Here is a 19,720-nt window from a genome sequence, read left to right on the forward strand (position 1 = left end):
AAATGAGAAAACAAGTCAGACAGACATTACAATGTATTTCTGTAAAATTATGCTGAATGTGCCTACGTGTCCTACCTCCCCTTCCATCTCCTCCACTACCTCTATCTCTGCCACCCCTGAGACAGCAAAACCAATTCCTCCTTCTCCTCTTCCACCTACTCTACCAGAAGACAAGGAGGATGAAGACTTTTATGATGATTCAATTCCACTTAATGAATAGTAAATAATCATCATGGCATACACTTAATAAACTTACTATCTGCTGCATGTTTGTGCCCTTTTGTGAATATCTAATAACTGTACAGCAAGAATTGTATGAGGCATTTTTGTGTCATCATCATCACCTAAATATTCATTATGAAGAACATAATGTGTAAGACTTGTATGGAAGTGGATAGCTGATCCTTACATAGGCATAAAGTCAGTAATATTTAATATAAAATAAATAATGTATTAGTTTTCTGTTTTATAACTTTGCTTTCCAAGAATTATATTACCATACAGTAATTCTTTCTTCTAATTGGAGGCAATGCATATCAGCTTATCATCACAGGCAAGTGTTTTTTTTTAAGTAACAATGTTTCCAATAGCATATTATGAATATGACTATAATATTGTATGCCATAAAAATTTGTGACAATTCATTCATCAGTGTATGGGGTAAGCCACCATGAAGCAATTAAATTGATTATAATAGGCTACCATAAAGCAATCATATTGCTGCTTCTTTGGTATTAATGTATGAATTATAATACTTGTAAATAAATATTAATTTCTTTCTCATATTTTCATTTCTGATGTCTAGTGTCAATAACGTATATAGAATTTATAGTGTTTTTTTTAAAGATTTTATTTATTTATTTGTCATAGAGAGAGAAGCGAGAGTGAGCACAGGCAGACAGAGTGGCAGGCAGAGGCAGAGGGAGAAGCAGGCTCCCTGCCAGGCAAGGAGCCCGATGTGGGACTCGATCCCAGGACGCTGGGATCATGACCTGAGCCGAAGGCAGCTGCTTAACCAACTGAGCCACCCAGGCGTCCCAGGAATTTATAGTGTTTTATATTATATGACAATATTGATGTATACATTAAAAGATGGTTTGTCTTATAAATAGATGAGATAAACTTACACTATTAATAAATACAGTATTATAAGTATATTTTCTCTTCCTTATGATTTTCTTAATAATATTTTCTTTTCCTACCTTCATTGTAAGAATACAGTATATGATACTTATATAAAATATGTGTTAATTCACTGTTATTGGTAAGGCTTCTTGTCAACAGTAGGTTATTAGTAGTTAAGTTTTGGGGGATTCGGAAGTTATAGGCAGATTTTCCATTGTGTGGGGTTTGGTGCCACTAACACCAGCATTGTTTAAGAGTCAACGTGTAATTTTCTTTAATTCTAAGTCTTTATTGGTTTTGATGTCAGGACAATGTTAGCCTTCTAAAATGAGTTTGGAAGAATTTCTCCTTTTCAATTTTTTTGGAAGAGTTTAAGGAAGACTGGCATTTATGCTTCTTTAAATGTTTGGTTACCCATGAAGCCATTTTGTCCTCGGTTTTTCTTTGTTGGGAAATGCTAATTACTGATTATATCTCCTTGCACCATACTGATCTGTCTAGGTTTTCTAGTCATGATTCAATGGTCCATGCTCCACTGTTCAGCAGGGCCACAGGGAGCCTCTGTTGCATGGGGAATGAACTATTTGCAGCAGTTGGGTGCCACACTGTTTTGAAACACAGGTTAACTGTGACATGCTCTACTGCTTGGAGGTAGGGATCCCCAGGTATTACAACGGGCCTGTTTCAACTAATGGAAGTCACCATTTTGGTGGTTGGAGTGCCACAACCCCCATCTCCCTCTCAGCAGTGCATCCAGGGGTTTTGACCTGTGGAGATCTCCAGTTTGGTAGTTGGTCTAGACTGTTGATTCCCCCAGTATTCCCCAGGAGGCAAGGCAGAAGTGGGCTTCTGGGAGAATGTTCTGGAATGCTGTGGGAAAACAGGTATCTGCCTTAAGTTCCTCTTTTCCCACTAGAGAAACCATAGACCCAGCAGAACCCTCTAGGTGCTACATTGGGCTGGCTTAGGGGAGGGAAGTAAGTGGTGAATTGAAGCCACTTCTCTTACCTTTCTAATGTGACTTTTCTTGGATTTTGTGGTCAAAGAGGGTGCTTTAGTTTTGTTCCCTGGTTCCGGGATTTTCACAAAAGTATTATTGTCTATAAATATTGCTAATCCATATATTTGTAATTACAAATCCCAGCTTCTCATTTTAGGCATGCTCTTTGCTTCTTTGGAAATGAGATAGGAAGACAGATATTGAAAGAGAGAAGGCTAGAAAAGAATATTGAAGAAAATATATTCAGTTATTTAAAATGAATGTTTGATTTGTTAAGTTTTTGAATAGTCCACTTGCTTTGTCTCTCAGATCTACAAAATATAATTAATTTAGGAATAATATTTATTATATATTTTATATATTAAATATTCCACATGATCCTATATCTTCCTGTGTGAATTTGTCTTCTTTTTATACAAACATCAGTCGTAGTGGATTAAGGACCATCCTACTCCAGTATGACTTCATCTTAACTAATTATACCTGCAACAACCTTTTTTCTAAAGAAGGCACATTCTGAAGTACTCAGGGTTAAAACTTCACCATATCTTTTTGGGAGACACAATTCAACCTACAACAAGTAAGAAGCCTAGGCAGAAGATATTTCTTTTATTATTTTTTTTTTTTTTTGAGAAAAAGAGAGAGGGAGAGAGGAAGGACAGGGACAAAACACTCAAAGTTGTTTGGCATAAAGTAAAAGCTCAGTAAGAGTTCACTTCTACTTTGGAGTGGAGTGATATAGGCCAGCCCACATTCTGCTATATGAACTTTTGGTTCTAACTCTAAGTCCATTCAAATAGCAGAGCATTATGGTTAAAAAGCACAAGCTGTGGAACTAACCCATATGGCCTCAAATTCAGGCTCCACTGCTTAGAGGCTGGGTAACCTTGTATAATTATTCAATCTCTCTTTGCCTCAGTTTATTGGACCATAAAATGAGGATAACAATAATATACACTTTATAACATTGTTATAAACATTAAGTATTTAAGATGTGAAATGTTAAAGTGCTAGAAGAGTGCCAATCACATGCAAATGCTGTAGAAAAGACTGTTACTTATTATTATTTAGACACTGATCTATTTGAATGAATCTGTCAAACTTGCTCTGAGCAAGCTGTGTTGGCACAGTGTTAGTATATATTTTTTGCATAAAAATGCACTACTTCATGATTATTAAAGAGATATGGTTATGCGAACTTGGGAGGTGCTGGAATGGCTTATTTTGAATATAAAGTTAAACATCTTGGTGAACTGAACTGGGGCCCACCTTGAATTAAGAATGTTAACTCAGCTATATGTTTCCTAATTTTGCTCTTTCTCCAGGAGAATATGTTGTCATGACAACCCACTTCCATCTCAAGCGAAAAATTGGCTACTTTGTGATCCAGACCTACTTGCCATGTATCATGACTGTCATTCTGTCTCAAGTGTCTTTCTGGCTCAACAGAGAGTCTGTCCCTGCCCGTACGGTCTTTGGTGAGTGTTGTTTTATGGAGAATGTGCAGATGAAGGCATTCGCAGAGTCTTATGATGGACTGTCAGAGTAGGGATAAGGAAAGTGAATGGGAGCAATGCCTGGGCCCAGCATTAGTAACTGAATCATCAGATCCTGGTGTTTCAAGAACAGAATTCTTAACAAAAAAGTGGGAATAGAAGAGTGTTGGAATAGTAAGATTACTAAAATGCTTCCTGTCTCAGTCAGGTTTGCTTTAGGAACTGGGGAGGGACTGAGCCTTCAGTTAAAAAGAGGAAATTAGTGGGCAGAGCTAGAGAAAGTGACCAGAGGGAAACTAAGTTGACAATAGAGAAGTGAATTAGGTGCTTTTTTTTAGTGCTTTTTTATGATCCATTTTTTGTATACTTAACTGACATTGCTGTTTCTCCTTTAACTTTTTTTGAAAGTACAAATTATCATTAAAGGCTACACAAAGTTTGAAGGATTTTTCAATAGTACCTACAATCAGGGAAATTTTCATTAATAGAAAGTTACTGGTGTCTAAAAAGAGATGTGCACATCATTAGCATTTTTCCCTGGGAGACTTAAAACATATAGAACATTTTCTGCCTGTTTTCTGCACTGTAAAAAATTTTAGGAGACAAATATATGCTCTTTTTAGTCTACTAAACTGCCTCTATGGCAGTAGAGTCTGTAAAGCATACACATGGATATGCTGAGTACCCCCATAGAAGGCCAATATTTCCTATCAATATCCTGAAGCCATACTGTGTAGTTAAATAATAAATGGTGTTTTAGAAAGTAGCAGCATTTTGGTCAGGTAGAAGAGACCACAGTAGAGAAAGACCAAGAGTAACCTGTAAAGAGGGGAAAAAAGAAAAAAAAACTAGAAGTGTATAATATCATGGAAGTCAAGAGGAGAATGTTTCAAGAAGCACGGAATAATCATCTGGTGTAAATTCTGTGTTTTTAGGTAAGATGCAGATAGAAACTGTTGACTATGGTGATATGCTTGGTTGTTAGTGATCATGAATGGTTCTAGTTTTTTTTTTTATAAAACTATATAGGAATCAACAATTTTTAGAAATTTAACAAACTACATACTCTGAAAAGTCTTCCATTACAAAATCCAAGAAAAACTAGATAAAACATAGAAAACATTCTTTTTAAATATTTGAGCTGATAAGAAATTAAAGGAAATATTCAGGAACCTAAATGGAAGAGAGAACTAAAAATTGGACTGTTAATTACTTGAACTGATATTGTTATAGCTGGAAAATGGACTACTAGTTTTGGTAAATAAGATTTTGAGTTTTGAAGTTACACAAGAAAGACTTTGAGCCCGAATGAAGTTTAGGATTAGAAAGAACTAAGGCTGTCTTAGACTAAATAATATATTAAGTCCCCCAAATATATCCATGTCCTAATCCCTGGAACCTGTGAATGTTACCCTATATGGCAAAAGGGACATTGCAAATGTGCATTAAATGAAGGATTTTGAGATGAAGAGATTATCCCAGAGAGATTATCTGGTTGGGCCCTAAATATAATAACAAATATCCTTATAAGAGGGAGGCCGAAAGATATTTGATTACAGAGGAAAAGGCAGTGTGATGAAGGAAGCTGGAGAGATTTGAAGATGCTATGCTGTTGGCTTTGAAAGAGAAGGAAGGGGCCCATAAAACTGCCAGATTTCTGGCCTTCAAAAGTGTAAGAAAAAATACTTGTGTTGTTTTAAGTCACTAAATTTATGGTAATTTTTTACATAAACTATAGAAAATGAATACAAAGATTCATCCCATAAATTGAATACCATTGAAAGATTATGCATTAGAAAGATCACCAGATAAGTACACTAATCAGGGCAAGGAAAAAATAAGGAATAATGTATGTTTTGGCCTGGGCTCTGTGTAAAATTTATTTTTTAAAATTTGAACTTAAGAATTTATTTTTTAAAAGATTTTTATTTATTTAACAGCTAGAGATCACAAGTAGGCAGAGAGGCAGGCAGGGGGTGGGGGGAGGCAGGCTCCCGGCAAGCAGAGAGCTGGATGCGGGATTCGATCCCAGGATCCTGGGATCATGACCTGAGCCAAAGGCAGAGGTTTTAACCCACTGAGCCACCCAGGAGCCTCAAGAATTTATTTTTTAATTTAAACTAGGCCTCACATGAGTTTAGAGTCCATAGTTATACTAATTGCATTGAAGTAAGAACCTCCAACATAAAATGTTAATTTAAAAAGTGGTTACAGACTTTTTATAAAAAAACAAAGAACCAAGAATAGTCTGTAGGCTCCTAAATAAGAACAAAGTTGGGGTGCCTGGGTGGCTCAGTTGGTTAAGAGTCTGACTCTTGATTTTGGCTCAGGTCATGATCTCAGGGTCCTAAAATCAAGCCCCATGCTGGGCTCCACACTCAACAGGGAGTCTGCTGGAGATATTCTCCCTCTCCCCTACCCTCACTTGTATGCTCGCTCCCTCTCTAAAATAAATAAATAATAAAATAAAATTTAATTAATTAATTAAGTTGAATAAATAAAAATAAATAAAACTTTTAAAAATAGAACAAAGTGAAGAGATGTGCACCACAAGATGTCAAAAATAATTGAAAATTATAGAAATTAAGTGTGTGTTATAGGCATAAAGGAAAGAAAAATACACTATAGGGAAAGTAAAACTAGACCCACATGTATGAAAATTTGATTTATGACAGAGATGGCATTGCAGAGAATTAATTTGAGATTGATCATAGGCTTAGATATAGAAGCTAAAAATGTCATGCTCTTAGAACTAAATATAAGACAATGTCTATAACCTTTGGAAGGTAGAAATTCTTTAGTATATAAAAAATAAGTGAAGAATGAAGAATAAATTATACTCAATCAAAATTAAAAATTACCAGTCATCAAAGAATAACATTAAGAGAATGAAAAGGCAAGGCATAGACTGAAAGAGTATACTTTATATATGTACAGATTGACAAAGCATCTATTTGAAAAATATAAAGAGATCTTTAAATTCAATGATAAAAATGCAAAGAATCTTATTTTAAAAATTGGAAAAATACATGAATATTCTACTGAGAATATAGGTAAATGCCCTATAAGAACATGAAAAGATATTTAGCATTATTTTATATCAAGAAAATACAAAATAAAACTACATGGAGACATCATTTTATAAATACTAGAGTGGCTAAAATTAAAAAGACTCACAATTCCAAATATTTGTGAGGTTGAGGAGCAATTGGAATTCTCATACACTGCTGGTGAGGATTTAAAATGGTACAACCACTTAGGAAAAACAGTTTGGTTATATCTTATAAAGTTAATACATTTACCCAAAAATGTAGGTATTTCACTTCATACCCAAGTGAAATGAAAATACATATAAAAGGCTTATACATATATAAAAGCTTATATAACAATGGTCATAATATCTTTATTCATAAAGTCCCAAATTGGAAAATATCCAGATGTTTATCAACCAGTGAATGGGTGTTTATATTGTGGCATATTCATACAGATATTCATACAGTGCATTGACAATTATTGATTCACATAACAGTGAATCTCCAAAATAATGTCATGAGAGACTATGGACTCCAAGAAACAAACTGAGGGTTTTAGAGGGAAGGAGATTGGGGGATGGGTTAGCCCAGTGATGGGTATTTTATTTTAGTATTTTATTTATTTATTTGACAGAAAGAGATCACAAGTAGGCAGAGAGGCAGGCAGAGAGAGAGAGGGGGGGGAAGCAAGCTCCCCACTGAGCAGGGAGCCCGATGTGGGGCTCGATCCCAGGACCTGAAGATCATGACCCAAGCTGAAGGCAGAGGCCCAACCCACTGAGCCACCCAAGTGCCCCCTGGTGATGGGTATTAAGGAGGGCACATATTGCATGGATCACTGGGTGTTATACACAAATAATGAATCAGGGAACACAACATCAAAAACTAATCATGACTAATATAACATAATAAATAAATGAGTAAATTATGTCGAACTAAGAAGCTAGACACAAAATAGTACATAATACATGATTTCATTTATATGAAATTCTAAGACAGATAAAACTAAGCTACAGTGTTATAAACCAAAGTAGCGCTTTCCTCTGGGGTGATGGATTTACTGAAAATGGGTATAAGGGCACATATTGGTAAATATTCTATATCTTCACTGGGGTAGTAGTTATACAACTGTGTACATTTGCCCAAGTAATTTGTTTCTTTTTGTTTGTTTTTTGTATTTTTTTAAAAAAGATTTTATTTACTTGGGTTTTTTAAAAGATTTTATTAATTTTACAGAGATAGAGAGTGGGAGAGGGAACACAAGCAAGAGGAGTGGGAGACAGAGAAGCAGGCTTCCTGAAGAGCAGGGATCCCGATGTAGGGCTCAATCCAAGGACTCTGGGCTGATGACCTGAGCTAAAGGCAGACACTTAATGACTGAGCCACGCAGGTGCCCCTTGCCTAAGCAATTTGAAATGTACAACCAAACTATTTTATTTTATTGTATGTAATTTATAAACCAATTAAAAAATACTGACCTACTAAAACTCCAGATATTTGGGTTATCAAACTTTCAAATAGCTATGATGAACGTGTTTAAGTAGGTGAAATTAACATGATAATTCTATCATATAGACAGTGTGTGTAGAGAAAAAGAGAGCATGAGAGAGCAAACGCACTGGAAATTCTAAAAGTTAAAAATATACATAAAAACTCAGTGGTTTAGATACAATTGAAAGGAAAACCCATGAACTGAAAGAAAATAGTTAGAATGAGGCCTAGAAAGACAAAAATGTGTAAAATGCAGAAGAGAGGGAAACAATGTATGATTTATTGAAAAGGTCTAATATAGAAGTAATTGGAATCCTAGAAGAAAAAAAGTGAAAGAATGGTATAGAAGCAAGTTTTGAAGAGACAGTTGCTGAATCCTGTCCAAGCCTGATAAAGGACAGAAAGGCACAATTACAAAAAGCTCCATGAACCCAAGTAGAATAAAGTAAAAGACAAACAGAGACACATTATAGTGAGGCTTTTGGAAACAACCAAAAAAGAAGAAAAAGAAAAGAAAAGTCTTTAAAGTAGACTAAGAAAAAAGTGCATTGTTTAAAGTAATAATAAATAGACTACCTTGACTTCAACAGAAACAATAAAGACCATTTCATTAAAAAAAACCTAAAAATTTATCATAGAATTAAAAATTATCATCAAACCCTCACTAAAGCGAATTCTTCAAGCAATAGGAAAATTATTCCAGAAGGAAGGTTTAAGATGCATTTCTTAAAGATTTTATTCATTTATTTGACACAGAGAGATCACAAGTAGGCAGAGAGGCAGGCAGAGAAAGAGGGGGGAAGCAGGTTCCCTGCTGAGCCGAGAGCCCGATGTGGGGCTCGATCCCAGGACCCTGAAATCATGACCTGAGCTGAAGGCAGAGGCTTAATCCACTGAGCCACCCAAGTGCCCCTAAGATGCATTTTAAAAGTGAAAATAATTAATATATGGGGAAGGCTAAATGACTATGGAATGTATAAAATATTAACAGTGGCTTATTGTGCATACAATATATCTAGAGTGAAAGACTAGACCATAATGTAGTGTATATAAGTTGAAATGGAAATAAAATGTTCTAAGGACTTTCATTGTCAGGGAAATGTGTAAAGGTACCAATTAATATTTAATTTTCATAAGTCAAAGATTCATGCTGACTGAAACTCATACATCTAATGGGAATGTTAAATGGTATAAACCCTTTAGAAACCTGGCAGTCTCCTGTAGTTAAACGCATGCTTATAATATAATCATGAAGTTCCATCCCTAGGTGTTTACTAAGAAAAATGAAAACATGTGCTCACAAAAAGACTTACACATAAATCTTCGCAGCAGTTTTATTTATAATAGTTGAACCCTGGAAATAGTCCAGATGTCCATTAATAGGTGAATGGATAAACAAATTATGTTATGTCAATGCAGTGGAATGCTACTCTGAAGTTAAGAGGAATGAACTAAAGATAGATGCAGCAACATGAATGACCCTGAATGAATGCTGGGTGAGGAAAGCCAAAGGAAAGCCAAAGACTAATGAGTACATACTGTATGATATGTATGAAATTTAGGGGGAAAAAGATCTAACCACATGGAAAGAAAGCAGGGGAGTGGTTACCTGGGGCCAAGGAGGGGCTGGAATCGTCCCAAAGGAACATTTGGGTTGATGGAAGTATTCTATAGACAATACCAATGAGAAAGAGTGAAAAGGGGTATTACCAGATGGTAGAAATCTCAAAGAAGCACAGATTAGCATCAGACATTGATAGTGTAAAGGCACCTGGATGGCTCAGTGGGTTAATCCTCTGCCTTCGGCGCCTGTCATGGTCTCAGGGTCCTGGGATCGAGCCCCCCATCAGGCTCTCTGCTCGGCAGGGACCTGCTTCCCCCTCTCTCTCTGCCTGCCTCTCTGCCTGCTTGTGATCTCTCTCTCTCTCTGTGTCAAATAAATAAATAAAATCTTTTTAAAAATTACTATGATAGTGTAATGGTCTAAGGAATACTAGAGATCAAAGAAAATATGTACCTTGATCTCCTGAGTTCTTGATTTTGAATGATAACCACATTTTGAGAACATAAACTAGTACACTCAGTATGAGAGTCAGTTTTTTTAAAGATTTTATTTATTTGACAGACAGAGATCACAAGTAGGCAGAGAAGCAGGCAGAGAGAGAGGAGGAAGCAGGCTCCCTGCTGAGCAGAGAGCCCGATGCGGGGCTCCATCCCAGGACCCTGGGATCATGACCTGAGCCGAAGGCAGAGGCTTTAACCCATTGAGCCACCCAGGTGCCCTGACAGTCAGGTTTTAAGATCAAAAGAGATTGTGCATTTGAAGAAGAGGTTGAGAATATGAATCTGCTGGCCATAGAAAAGCAGAGTTGGAGAGTTAGAAGAGTTAGGGAGAAAGCGATTGTTAAGAAAAAAATGAGTGACTGGGTCATATTCACTAACGTACTTTCTGGAACATGATTAAGCCTGACTGACAGTGAATTAACAAAAAGCTTCCCCTTTGTGGTACTAAGTTCAGTGGGTACATGAAGTATGATTAATTCTAATTGTCTCCTGAGGAAAATGAATGCTTGTTTTGAAGGCTGTAGTCTGAAATGATTTGATTTTTGTATCCCTAGGATCTTACTCTGTGTGGCACAGAATAGACAGTTGTTAATGTTGGAGAAAAGAAAAGAATAAGAACTAATACAATGATTTTATAGTTATTCTAAGAAAAGTGCATTCTTCACTCTGATGGGAACACATGTATTGCAGTATTACATGGGTTGCAGGCTGTTCACAGCAGTTTCACTCCTCACACAGGTACTAGGGGGTTACTCTGTGCCAGGTATTATATTCAGGGCTGAGGGGATAGAGACAGATTACTAATGATCCCTATTCTCAAGCAGCTCCTGCTTTGGTAGTACAGACAGACATGTGTTGTCAAAGAAGTGTCCTAGAATTTTAGAAGTACTCAAAGAAAGTGAGTTTGAGGCAGTCACAAAATACTTTCTAGAAGAGTCTTGAAAAAAAAGCACTGGGTGGTAGGACTGCCTCTCTTAAAATGCCAAAACTCATTGTCCATCCATGAAGTGTAAATGCTTGATTGGGTGTTCTACCAGATAACTAGCCAGGAGCTTTTCACAAGATGACTATTCTAATTAAGCTCCAGAAACTAGGATTCTAGAAAATTCTACTGAGTTATGATATAGAAACACTTATGTGCAGTAGAGTTCTCTCCATTCATCCATTGGCACACTGCTATGGCTGTGCCAAGGTAGCCAATTGCATTTTCTAATAACCATAAATGAGGTAGCTTGTTTCTCCCATGAATCACTGCTTGCCCAGTGTGGTGAGAAGATTACTGAGCCTTGGGTTCAGTCTCAGAACTTACCAGGATAAAAATTCAGATAGTTTGTTAATAGGCATTGGCTAAGTAGCTGATTCCTGACAGGGCTTAAAATTTGATTTGCTAATCAGCCTTGATGACTACATAGTTTTTACAAAGGTGCTTCCTTAGGGTCTTTCTCTTGAAATTGTACTGACTTTTCCAGTTTGAATTTTCATTTACATAGCAAATATATAAGTATGGTACATGAGGGACGAAGATATTAAAGAAACCCAAGAGGCTATAGCATACACAGCTGACTCTCTGGGTAGAGTTAAGAGGCCTTTTCTTCTTGCTTTTATTTTTTAAATTTTTATTTAAATTGAATTTAATTAACATATACTGTATTATTAGTTTCAGAGGTAGATTTCACTGATTCATCAGTTGCATACAACACCCAGTGTTCATTACTTCAAGTACCCGCTTTAATGCCCATCCCTCAATTACCCCATCTTCCCACCCACCTCCCCTCTAGCAGCCCTCAATCACTATGTTTGTTTCCTTTGGATAAACACGTAGCAGTGCAAATGCTGGATCATAGGGTAGCTCTATTTTTTTATTTTTTTTTTTTCGTTTTCACATATTATTTTGTTTTTTTAATTTTTTTATTTTTTTCAGCATAACAGTATTCATTATTTTTGCACCACACCCAGTGCTCCATGCAATCCGTGCCCTCTACAATACCCACCACCTGGTGCCCCCAACCTCCCACCCCCCACCCCTTCAAAATTCTCAGATTGTTTTTCAGAGTCCATAGTCTCTCATGGTTCACCTCCCCTTCCAATTTCCCTCAACTCCCTTCTCCTCTCCATCTCCCCTTGTCCTCCATGCTATTTGTTATGCTCCACAAATAAGTGAAACCATTTTATAAGATTTTATTTATTAATTTGACAAACAGAGATCACAAGGAGGCAGAGAGGCAGGCAGAGAGAGGGGGGGAAGCAGGCTCCCCACTGAGCAGAGAGCCTGATGCGGGACTCGATCCCATGACCCTGGGATCATGACCTGAGCTGAAGGCAGAGGCCTTAACTCACTGAGCCACCCAGATGCCCCGGTAGCTCTATTTTTAACTTTTTGAGGAACCTCCATACTGTTTTCCAGAGTGGCTGTGCCAGTTGCACTCCCACCAACAGTGTAAGAAGGTCCCCCTCTCTCTGCATCCTCACCAACATTTGTTGTTTCGAGTTGTTAAATTTAGCCATTCTGACTAGTGTGAGGTAGTATCTCATTGTGGTTTTGATTTGTGTTTCCCTGATGCTGAGTGATGTTGAGCATTTTTTCATGTGTCTGTTGGTCGTTTGTATGTCTTCTTTGGAAAATGTCTGTTCATGTCTCCTGCCCATTTCTTGACCAGATTTTTTTGCTTTTTGGATGTTGAGTTTGATAAGTTCTTTTCAGTGTCTTTTCTGTTTCTATACAAATTTTAGGATTATTCCAACTCTGTGAAAAATGCTGATGGTATTTTGATAGGGATTGCTTTTAATGTGTAGATTGCTTTAAGTAGCATAGATATTTTAACAATATTTGTTGTTCCAATCCATGAGCTTGGAATATTTTTCCATTTCTTTGTGTCTTTCTCAATTTCTCTTGTAAGTGTTCTATAGTTTTCAGAGTACAGATCCTTTACCTCCTTGGTTAAGTTTGTTCCTAGGTATTTTGCCTTTTTTGGTGCAATTGTAAATAGGATCTATTCCTTGATTTCTCTTTCTTCTGTCTCATTGTTAGTGTATAGAAATGCAACTGACTTCTGTGTATTGATTTTACATCCTGCTACTTTGCTGAAGTCCTGTACCATTATTAGCAATTTTTTGGTGCAGTCTTGGGTTTTCTACATAGAGTATCACGTTGTCTGTGAAGAGGGAAAATTTCACATCTTCTTTGCCAATTTGTAAGGCTTTAATTTCTTTTTGTGGTCTGATTGCTGAGGCTAGGATATCCATTACTATGTTGAACAACAGTGGTGAGAGTGGACATTCATTTATTCCCCCCTCGGTTTGCTGAAATTATTATATTTTTAAATTTTATTTTATTTTGTTCAGTGTTCCAAGATTCATTGTTTATGTACCACACCCAGTGCTCCATGCAATACGTGCCCCCTTAATACCCACTACTAGGTCCTCCCAACTCCCCACCTCCTTCCCCTCCAAAACCCTCAGTTTGTTTCTTGGAGTCCACAGTCTCTATGGTTCGTCTCCCCCAACAATTCCCCCCAACTCACTTCTCCTCTCCTTTACCCAATGTCTTCTGTGTTATTCTTTATGCTCCACAAGTAAGAGAAACCATGATAATTGACTCTTTCTGCTCGACCTATTTCACTCAGCATAATCTCCTCCAGTCCTGTCCATGTTGATACAAAAGTTGGGTATTCATCCTTTCTGATTGAGTCATAATACTCCATAGTATATATAGACCATATCTTCTTTATCCATTCCTCTATTGAATGGCATCTTGGTTCTTTCCATAGTTCAGCAATTGTGGACATTGCTGCTATGAACATATGGCCTTTCTTTTCACTATATCTGTATCTTTAGGGTAAATACCCAATAGTGCAATGGCAGGGTCATAGGGTAGCTCTATTTTTAATTTTTTGAGGAACCTCCACACTGTTTTCCAAAGTGGCTGCACCAACTTGCATTCCCACCAATAGTGTAAGAGGGTTCCCCTTTCTCCACATCCTCCCCAACATTTGTTGTTTCCTGTCTTGTTAATCTTTTAAAGCAGCCATTTTGATCAGATAACATAAAATTTCCATTTGCAGATATTTTATTGAAGTGAAAATGTGATTGAGTTTTCAATAATTGTCTTGTTGTTTATAAATCAAAAGACAAAAAGGAAAGTTGTGGTTCATTTTAATCTGCAGTCAGTTTCTGACCATTCTCTGTAGTCCGTGGTGCCCCAGGTCATGTGCAAGGTTAAAACAGAGCACACCATGTACTTTCATATATTGTGTCCTGGAAAACAAAACAGGGACATCACTCAGATTTTCAACTCTCTGTTTAAAAGAAAGTCTTAAAAACCAAGCATTTCTTTTCCTTGGCTTCCTGGGTTTGTCTACACACATCTGTTATCCAAGGCAGTCAGTGTTTGAATTAAGATCAGAATGATCTGGTCTCTCATTCTAATGATGAGGAAACCATATGATAATTGACTCTTTCAGCATAATTGACTTATTTCACTCAGCATAATCTCTTCCAGTCCCATCCTACCTAGAGAGCTGCTTCTAGATCTCTTCCCCATCAGGGCTTACATGTTAGACATACCAAAAACAGTCTGACATGGAAACCATTACTTTTAAGACTCAGAAAATAATGGAGATATACACTCCTATTGATTAGTCTAATCAAGATTTTTAAAGAAAAATTCCATTATCCTTGCTTGCAGGGTTTTTCAGGCTTTAAACTGTTTACTGACAGTAAATACATATAACATAAAATTAACCATTTTCATCATCTTAAATATACAGTCCAGCAGTATTAAGTATACTGACATTGTGGTGCAACCAATGTCCAGAACATTTTCATCTTGCTATGGTGAGACTCTGTACCCACTGAATAATCCCCATTTCCCATACCACCCAACTCCTAGAAAGCACTATTCTACCTCCTGTCTCTAGGAGATTAGGTACTCTAGAAAATGGATGTAAATGACCTCATGCAATAGTTGTCTTCTTTTACTGGTTTATTTCCTTTATCATAATGTGCTCAAGGTTCATCAATGTTGTGTCCTGTGTCAGCATCTTCTCAGTGAAGGACACTTTAACCTTTTGCCTTGGCAATATTTCTACATTGTACCCTGGAAGGTTTTCAATGGCATATTAGTGTTTTTTTTTTAATTTTGATTTATTTTTTAAAATTTCTTCTCAGTATTCCAGAATTCATTGTTTATGCACCACACCCAGTGCTCCATGCAATACGTGCTCTCCATAATACCCACCACCAGGCTTGCCCAACCTCCCATCCAAAACCCTCAGATTGTTTCTCAGAGTCCACAGTCTCTCATTGTTTGTCTCCCCCTCCAATTTCCCCCAACTCCCTTCTCCTCTCCATCTCCCCATGTCCTCCGTGTTATTCCTTATGCTCCACAAATAAGTGAAACCATATGATTATTGACTCTTTCTGCATAACTTATTTCACTCAGCATAATCTCTTCCAGTCCCATCCATGTTGATACAAAAGTTGGGTATTCATCCTTTCTGATGGAGGCATAATAATCCAAGTATATATGGATCATATTTTCTTTATCCATTCGTCTGTTGAAGGACATCTTGGTTCTTTCCACAGTTAGGCAACTGTGGTCATTGCTGCTATGAACATTGGGGTACAGATGACCCTTCATTTCACTACATCTGTATCTTTAGGGTAAATACCCAGTAGTGCAATTGCAGGGTCATAGGGTAGCTCTATTTTTAATTTTTTGAGGAACCTCCACAGTGTTTTCCAAAGTGGCTGCACCTACTTGCATTTCCACCAATGGTGTAAGAGGGTTCCCCTTTCTCCACATTCTCTCCAACACACGTTGTTTACTGTCTTGTTAATTTTGGCCATTCTAACTTGTGTAAGGTGGTATCTCAATGTGGTTTGATTTGAATCTCCCTGAGGGCTAGTGATGATGAACATTTTTCCATGTGTCTGTTAGCCATTTGTATGTCTTCATGGGAGAAGTGTCTGTTCATGTCTTCTGCCATTTTTTAACATGATTATCTGTTTTGTGTGTGTTGAGTTTGAGGAGTTCTTTATAGATATTGGATATCAGCCCTTTGTACTGTCATTTGCAAATATCTTCTCCCATTCCATGGGTTGCCTCTTTGTTTTGATGACTATTTCCTTTGCTGTGCAGAAGCTTTTTATCTTGATGAAGTCCCAAAAGTTCATTTTTGTTTTTGTTTTCTTTGTCTTTGGAGACATATCTTGAAAGAAGTTGCTGTGCCAGTGTTGAAGAGGTTACTGCCTATGTTTTCCTCTAGGATTTTGATAGATTCCTGCCTCACATTGAGTCTTTTATCCATTTCGAATTTATCCTTGTGTATGGTGTAAGAGGATGGTCCAGTTTCATTCTTCTACAAATAGCTGTCCAGTTTTTCCAGCACCATTTATTGAAGAGACTGTCTTTTTTCCACTGTATATTTTTTCCTGCTTTGTCGAAGATTATTTGACCATAGAGTTGACGGTCCATGTCTGGACTCTCTTAACTCTGTTCCACTGGTTTATGTGTCTGTTTTTATGCCAGTACCATGCTGTCTTGGTGATCACACCTTTGTAGTAAAGCTTGAAATCAGGCAATGTGATGCCCCCAGTTTTGTTTTTCTTTTTCAACATTTCCTTAGCAATTCGGGGTCTCTTCTGGTTCCATACAAATTTTAGGATTGTTTGTTCCAACTCTTTGAAAAATGCCGGTGTAATTTTGATCGGAATGACATTGGAAGTATAGATTGCTCTAGACAGTATAGACATTTTATCAATGTTTATTCTTCTGATCCATGAGCATGGAATGGTCTTCCATCTTTTTGCACCTTCAATTTCTTTCATGAGTGTTCTGTAGTTCCTTGAGTATATATCCTTTACCTCTTTGGTTAGGTTTATTCCTAGGTATCTTATGGTTCTTGGTGCTATAGTAAATGGAATTGATTCTCTAATTTTCCTTTCTGTATTTTCATTGTTAGTGTATAAGAAAGCAACTGATTTCTGTACATTGATTTGTATCCTGCCACATTACTTGAATTGCTGTATGAGTTCTAGTAGTTTAGGGGTGGAGTCTTTTGGGTTTTCCATATAAAGTATCATGTCCTCTGCTAAGAGAGAGAGTTTGACTTCTTCATTACCAATTTGAATACCTTTTATTTCTTTTTGTTGTCTGATTGCTCTTGCTAAGACTTCTAGTACTATGTTGAACAAGAGTGGTGAGAGTGGGCATCCTTGTCATGTTCCTGATCTCAAAGGGAAAGCTGCCAGCTTTTCCCCATTGAGAATGATATTTGCTGTGGGTTTTTCATAGATAGATTTGATGAAGTTCAGGAATGTTCCCTCTACCCCTATACTTTGAAACGCCTTAATCAGGAATGGATTCTGTATCTTGTCACATGCTTTTTCTGCATCAATTGAAGGGACCATGTGGTTCTTGAGAGTGGACATTCTTATATGGCCCTGACCTTAGGGGGAAAGCTCTTGGTTTTTTCCCACTGAGGATGATATTTGCTGTGGGTTTTTTGTATATGGCTTTTATGATATTGACATATGTTCCCTCTATCCCTATGTGACAGAGTTTTTGTCAAGGAAAGATGCTGTATTTTTTTGAATGCTTTTTCTGCATCTATTGAGATGACCGTATTGTCCTTGTCCTTTCTTTTTTTTTTTAATTTGATGTATCACACTGATTGATTTGTGGATGTTGGACCATGCTTGCAGCACAGGAATTAATCCCACTTGATCATGATGAATAATCCTTTTAATATACTCTTGGATCCTATTAGCTAGTGTCTTGGTGAGAATTTTTGCATCCTTCTTCATCAAGGATATTGGTATGTAATTCTTTTTTCTGATGGAGTCTTATCTGGTTTTGGGATCAAGGTAATGTTGGCCTCATAGAATGAGTTTGGAATTTTTCCTTCCATTTCTACTTTTTTGAAAAAGTTTCAGAGAATAGGTATTAATTCTTCTTTAAATGTTTGGTAGAATTCTGCTGGGAGACCATCCAGCCCTGCACACTTGTTTGTTGGGAGATTTTTGATTACTGGTTAGATTTCTTTGCTGGTTATGGGTCTGTTCAGATTTTCTATTTCTTTCTCTTTCAGTTTTGGTAGTTTATATATTTCTAGGAATGCATCCATTTCTTCCAGACTGCCTAATTTGTTGGCGTATAATTCCTCATAATATTCTCTTATAATTGTTTGCATTTCTTTGATGTTGGTTTTGCTCTCTCCTGTTTTATTCAAGGTTTTATTAGTTTGGGTCATTCCTCTTTTCTTTTTGGTAAGTCTGTCTAGGGCCTTATCAATCTTATTAATTCTTCCGAAGAATCAACTCCTAGTTTTGCTGATCTGTTCTGTTTTTTTTTTTTTTTTTCTGTATCATTGATTCCTGCTCTATTCTTTATTATTTCCTTTTCCTACTGGATTTAGGCTTTATTTTGATGTTCTTTTTCCAGCTCCTTTAGGTGTAAGGTTAGGTTGTGTATTTGAGACTTTTCTTTTTTCTTAAGAAAGGCTTATATTGCTATATACATATCTCTTAGGACTGCCACATCCCATCAGCTCTGAATTGTCATGTTTTCATTTTTATTTGCTTCCATGATTTTTAAAAATTCTTCTTGCAGCACCTGGGTGGCTCAGTCAGTTAAGCTTCTGCCTTTGGTTCAGGTCATGATACCAGGGTCCTGGGATTGAGCTCTACAAAACAGGGAGCCTGTTTCTCCCTCTCCCTCACCCTCTGACTGCTGCTCCCCCTGCTTGTGCTCACTCTCCTTCCTTTAAATAAATAAATCTTTAAAAAAATATATTCTTCTTTAATTTCCTGGCTGACCCATTCATTCTTTGGTAGTATGTTCTCTAACCTCCATGTATTTGTGGTCTTTCCAAATGTTTTCTTGTAGTTGACTTCAAGTTTTAAAGAATGGTGGTCTAAAAATATCCGTATAGTAATTTCAATCATTTTTATACTAGTTGAGACCTAATTTTTTACCCAGTATGTGATCTATTATGGAGAATGCTCTATGTGCACTTGAGAAGAATGTTTATTCTGCTGCTTTGGGATGGAATGTTCTGTATATATCTGTGAAGTCCATCTGGTCCACTGTGTCATTCAAAGCCCTTGTTTCCTTGTTGATCTTCTGTTTAGATGATCTGTTCATTGATGTCAATAAGGTAAAAGTCCCCTACTATAATTGTTATTATCAGTGTGTTTCTTTAATTTTGTTATTAATTGGTTTATATATGTGGCTGCTCCCATGTTAGGAGTATAAATATTTATAATTGTTAGATGTTCTTGTTGGATAGATCCTTTCATTATGATATAGTGTCCTTCTTATCTCTTATTACAATATATAAGAATGGCTACTCCAGCTTTCTTTCGATGTCCATTTGCATGAAAAATTGTCCTCTAAACCCTCACTTTCAATCTGGTGGTGACTGAGTCTAAAATGAATTCCTTGTAAGCAGTATATCAATGGGTCTTTTTTTAATCTGTTTTGATACCCTGTAACTTTTGATTAGAGCATT

General features: G+C 36.8%; 1 protein-coding gene across 5 annotated transcripts in view; it reads left to right on the forward strand.

Annotated features, from left to right (window-relative positions):
* Positions 1–19,720, forward strand: part of GABRA3 (gamma-aminobutyric acid type A receptor subunit alpha3) — a 465,966-nt gene that overhangs the window by 419,368 nt on the left and 26,878 nt on the right. For 4 of the 5 annotated variants that reach the window (XM_047715987.1, XM_047715986.1, XM_047715992.1 and 1 more), the window contains exon 8: positions 3,451–3,603. The exons of the other annotated variant lie outside the window; for it this stretch is intronic. In XM_047715987.1, the coding sequence (XP_047571943.1) occupies positions 3,451–3,603 (153 nt within the window). The remainder of the gene's footprint in view (positions 1–3,450; positions 3,604–19,720) is intronic. 5 annotated transcript variants of the gene reach the window in all.

Source organism: Lutra lutra, chromosome X, assembly GCF_902655055.1.
Source record: "Lutra lutra chromosome X, mLutLut1.2, whole genome shotgun sequence".
Classification (NCBI taxonomy): Eukaryota; Metazoa; Chordata; class Mammalia; order Carnivora; family Mustelidae; genus Lutra; species Lutra lutra.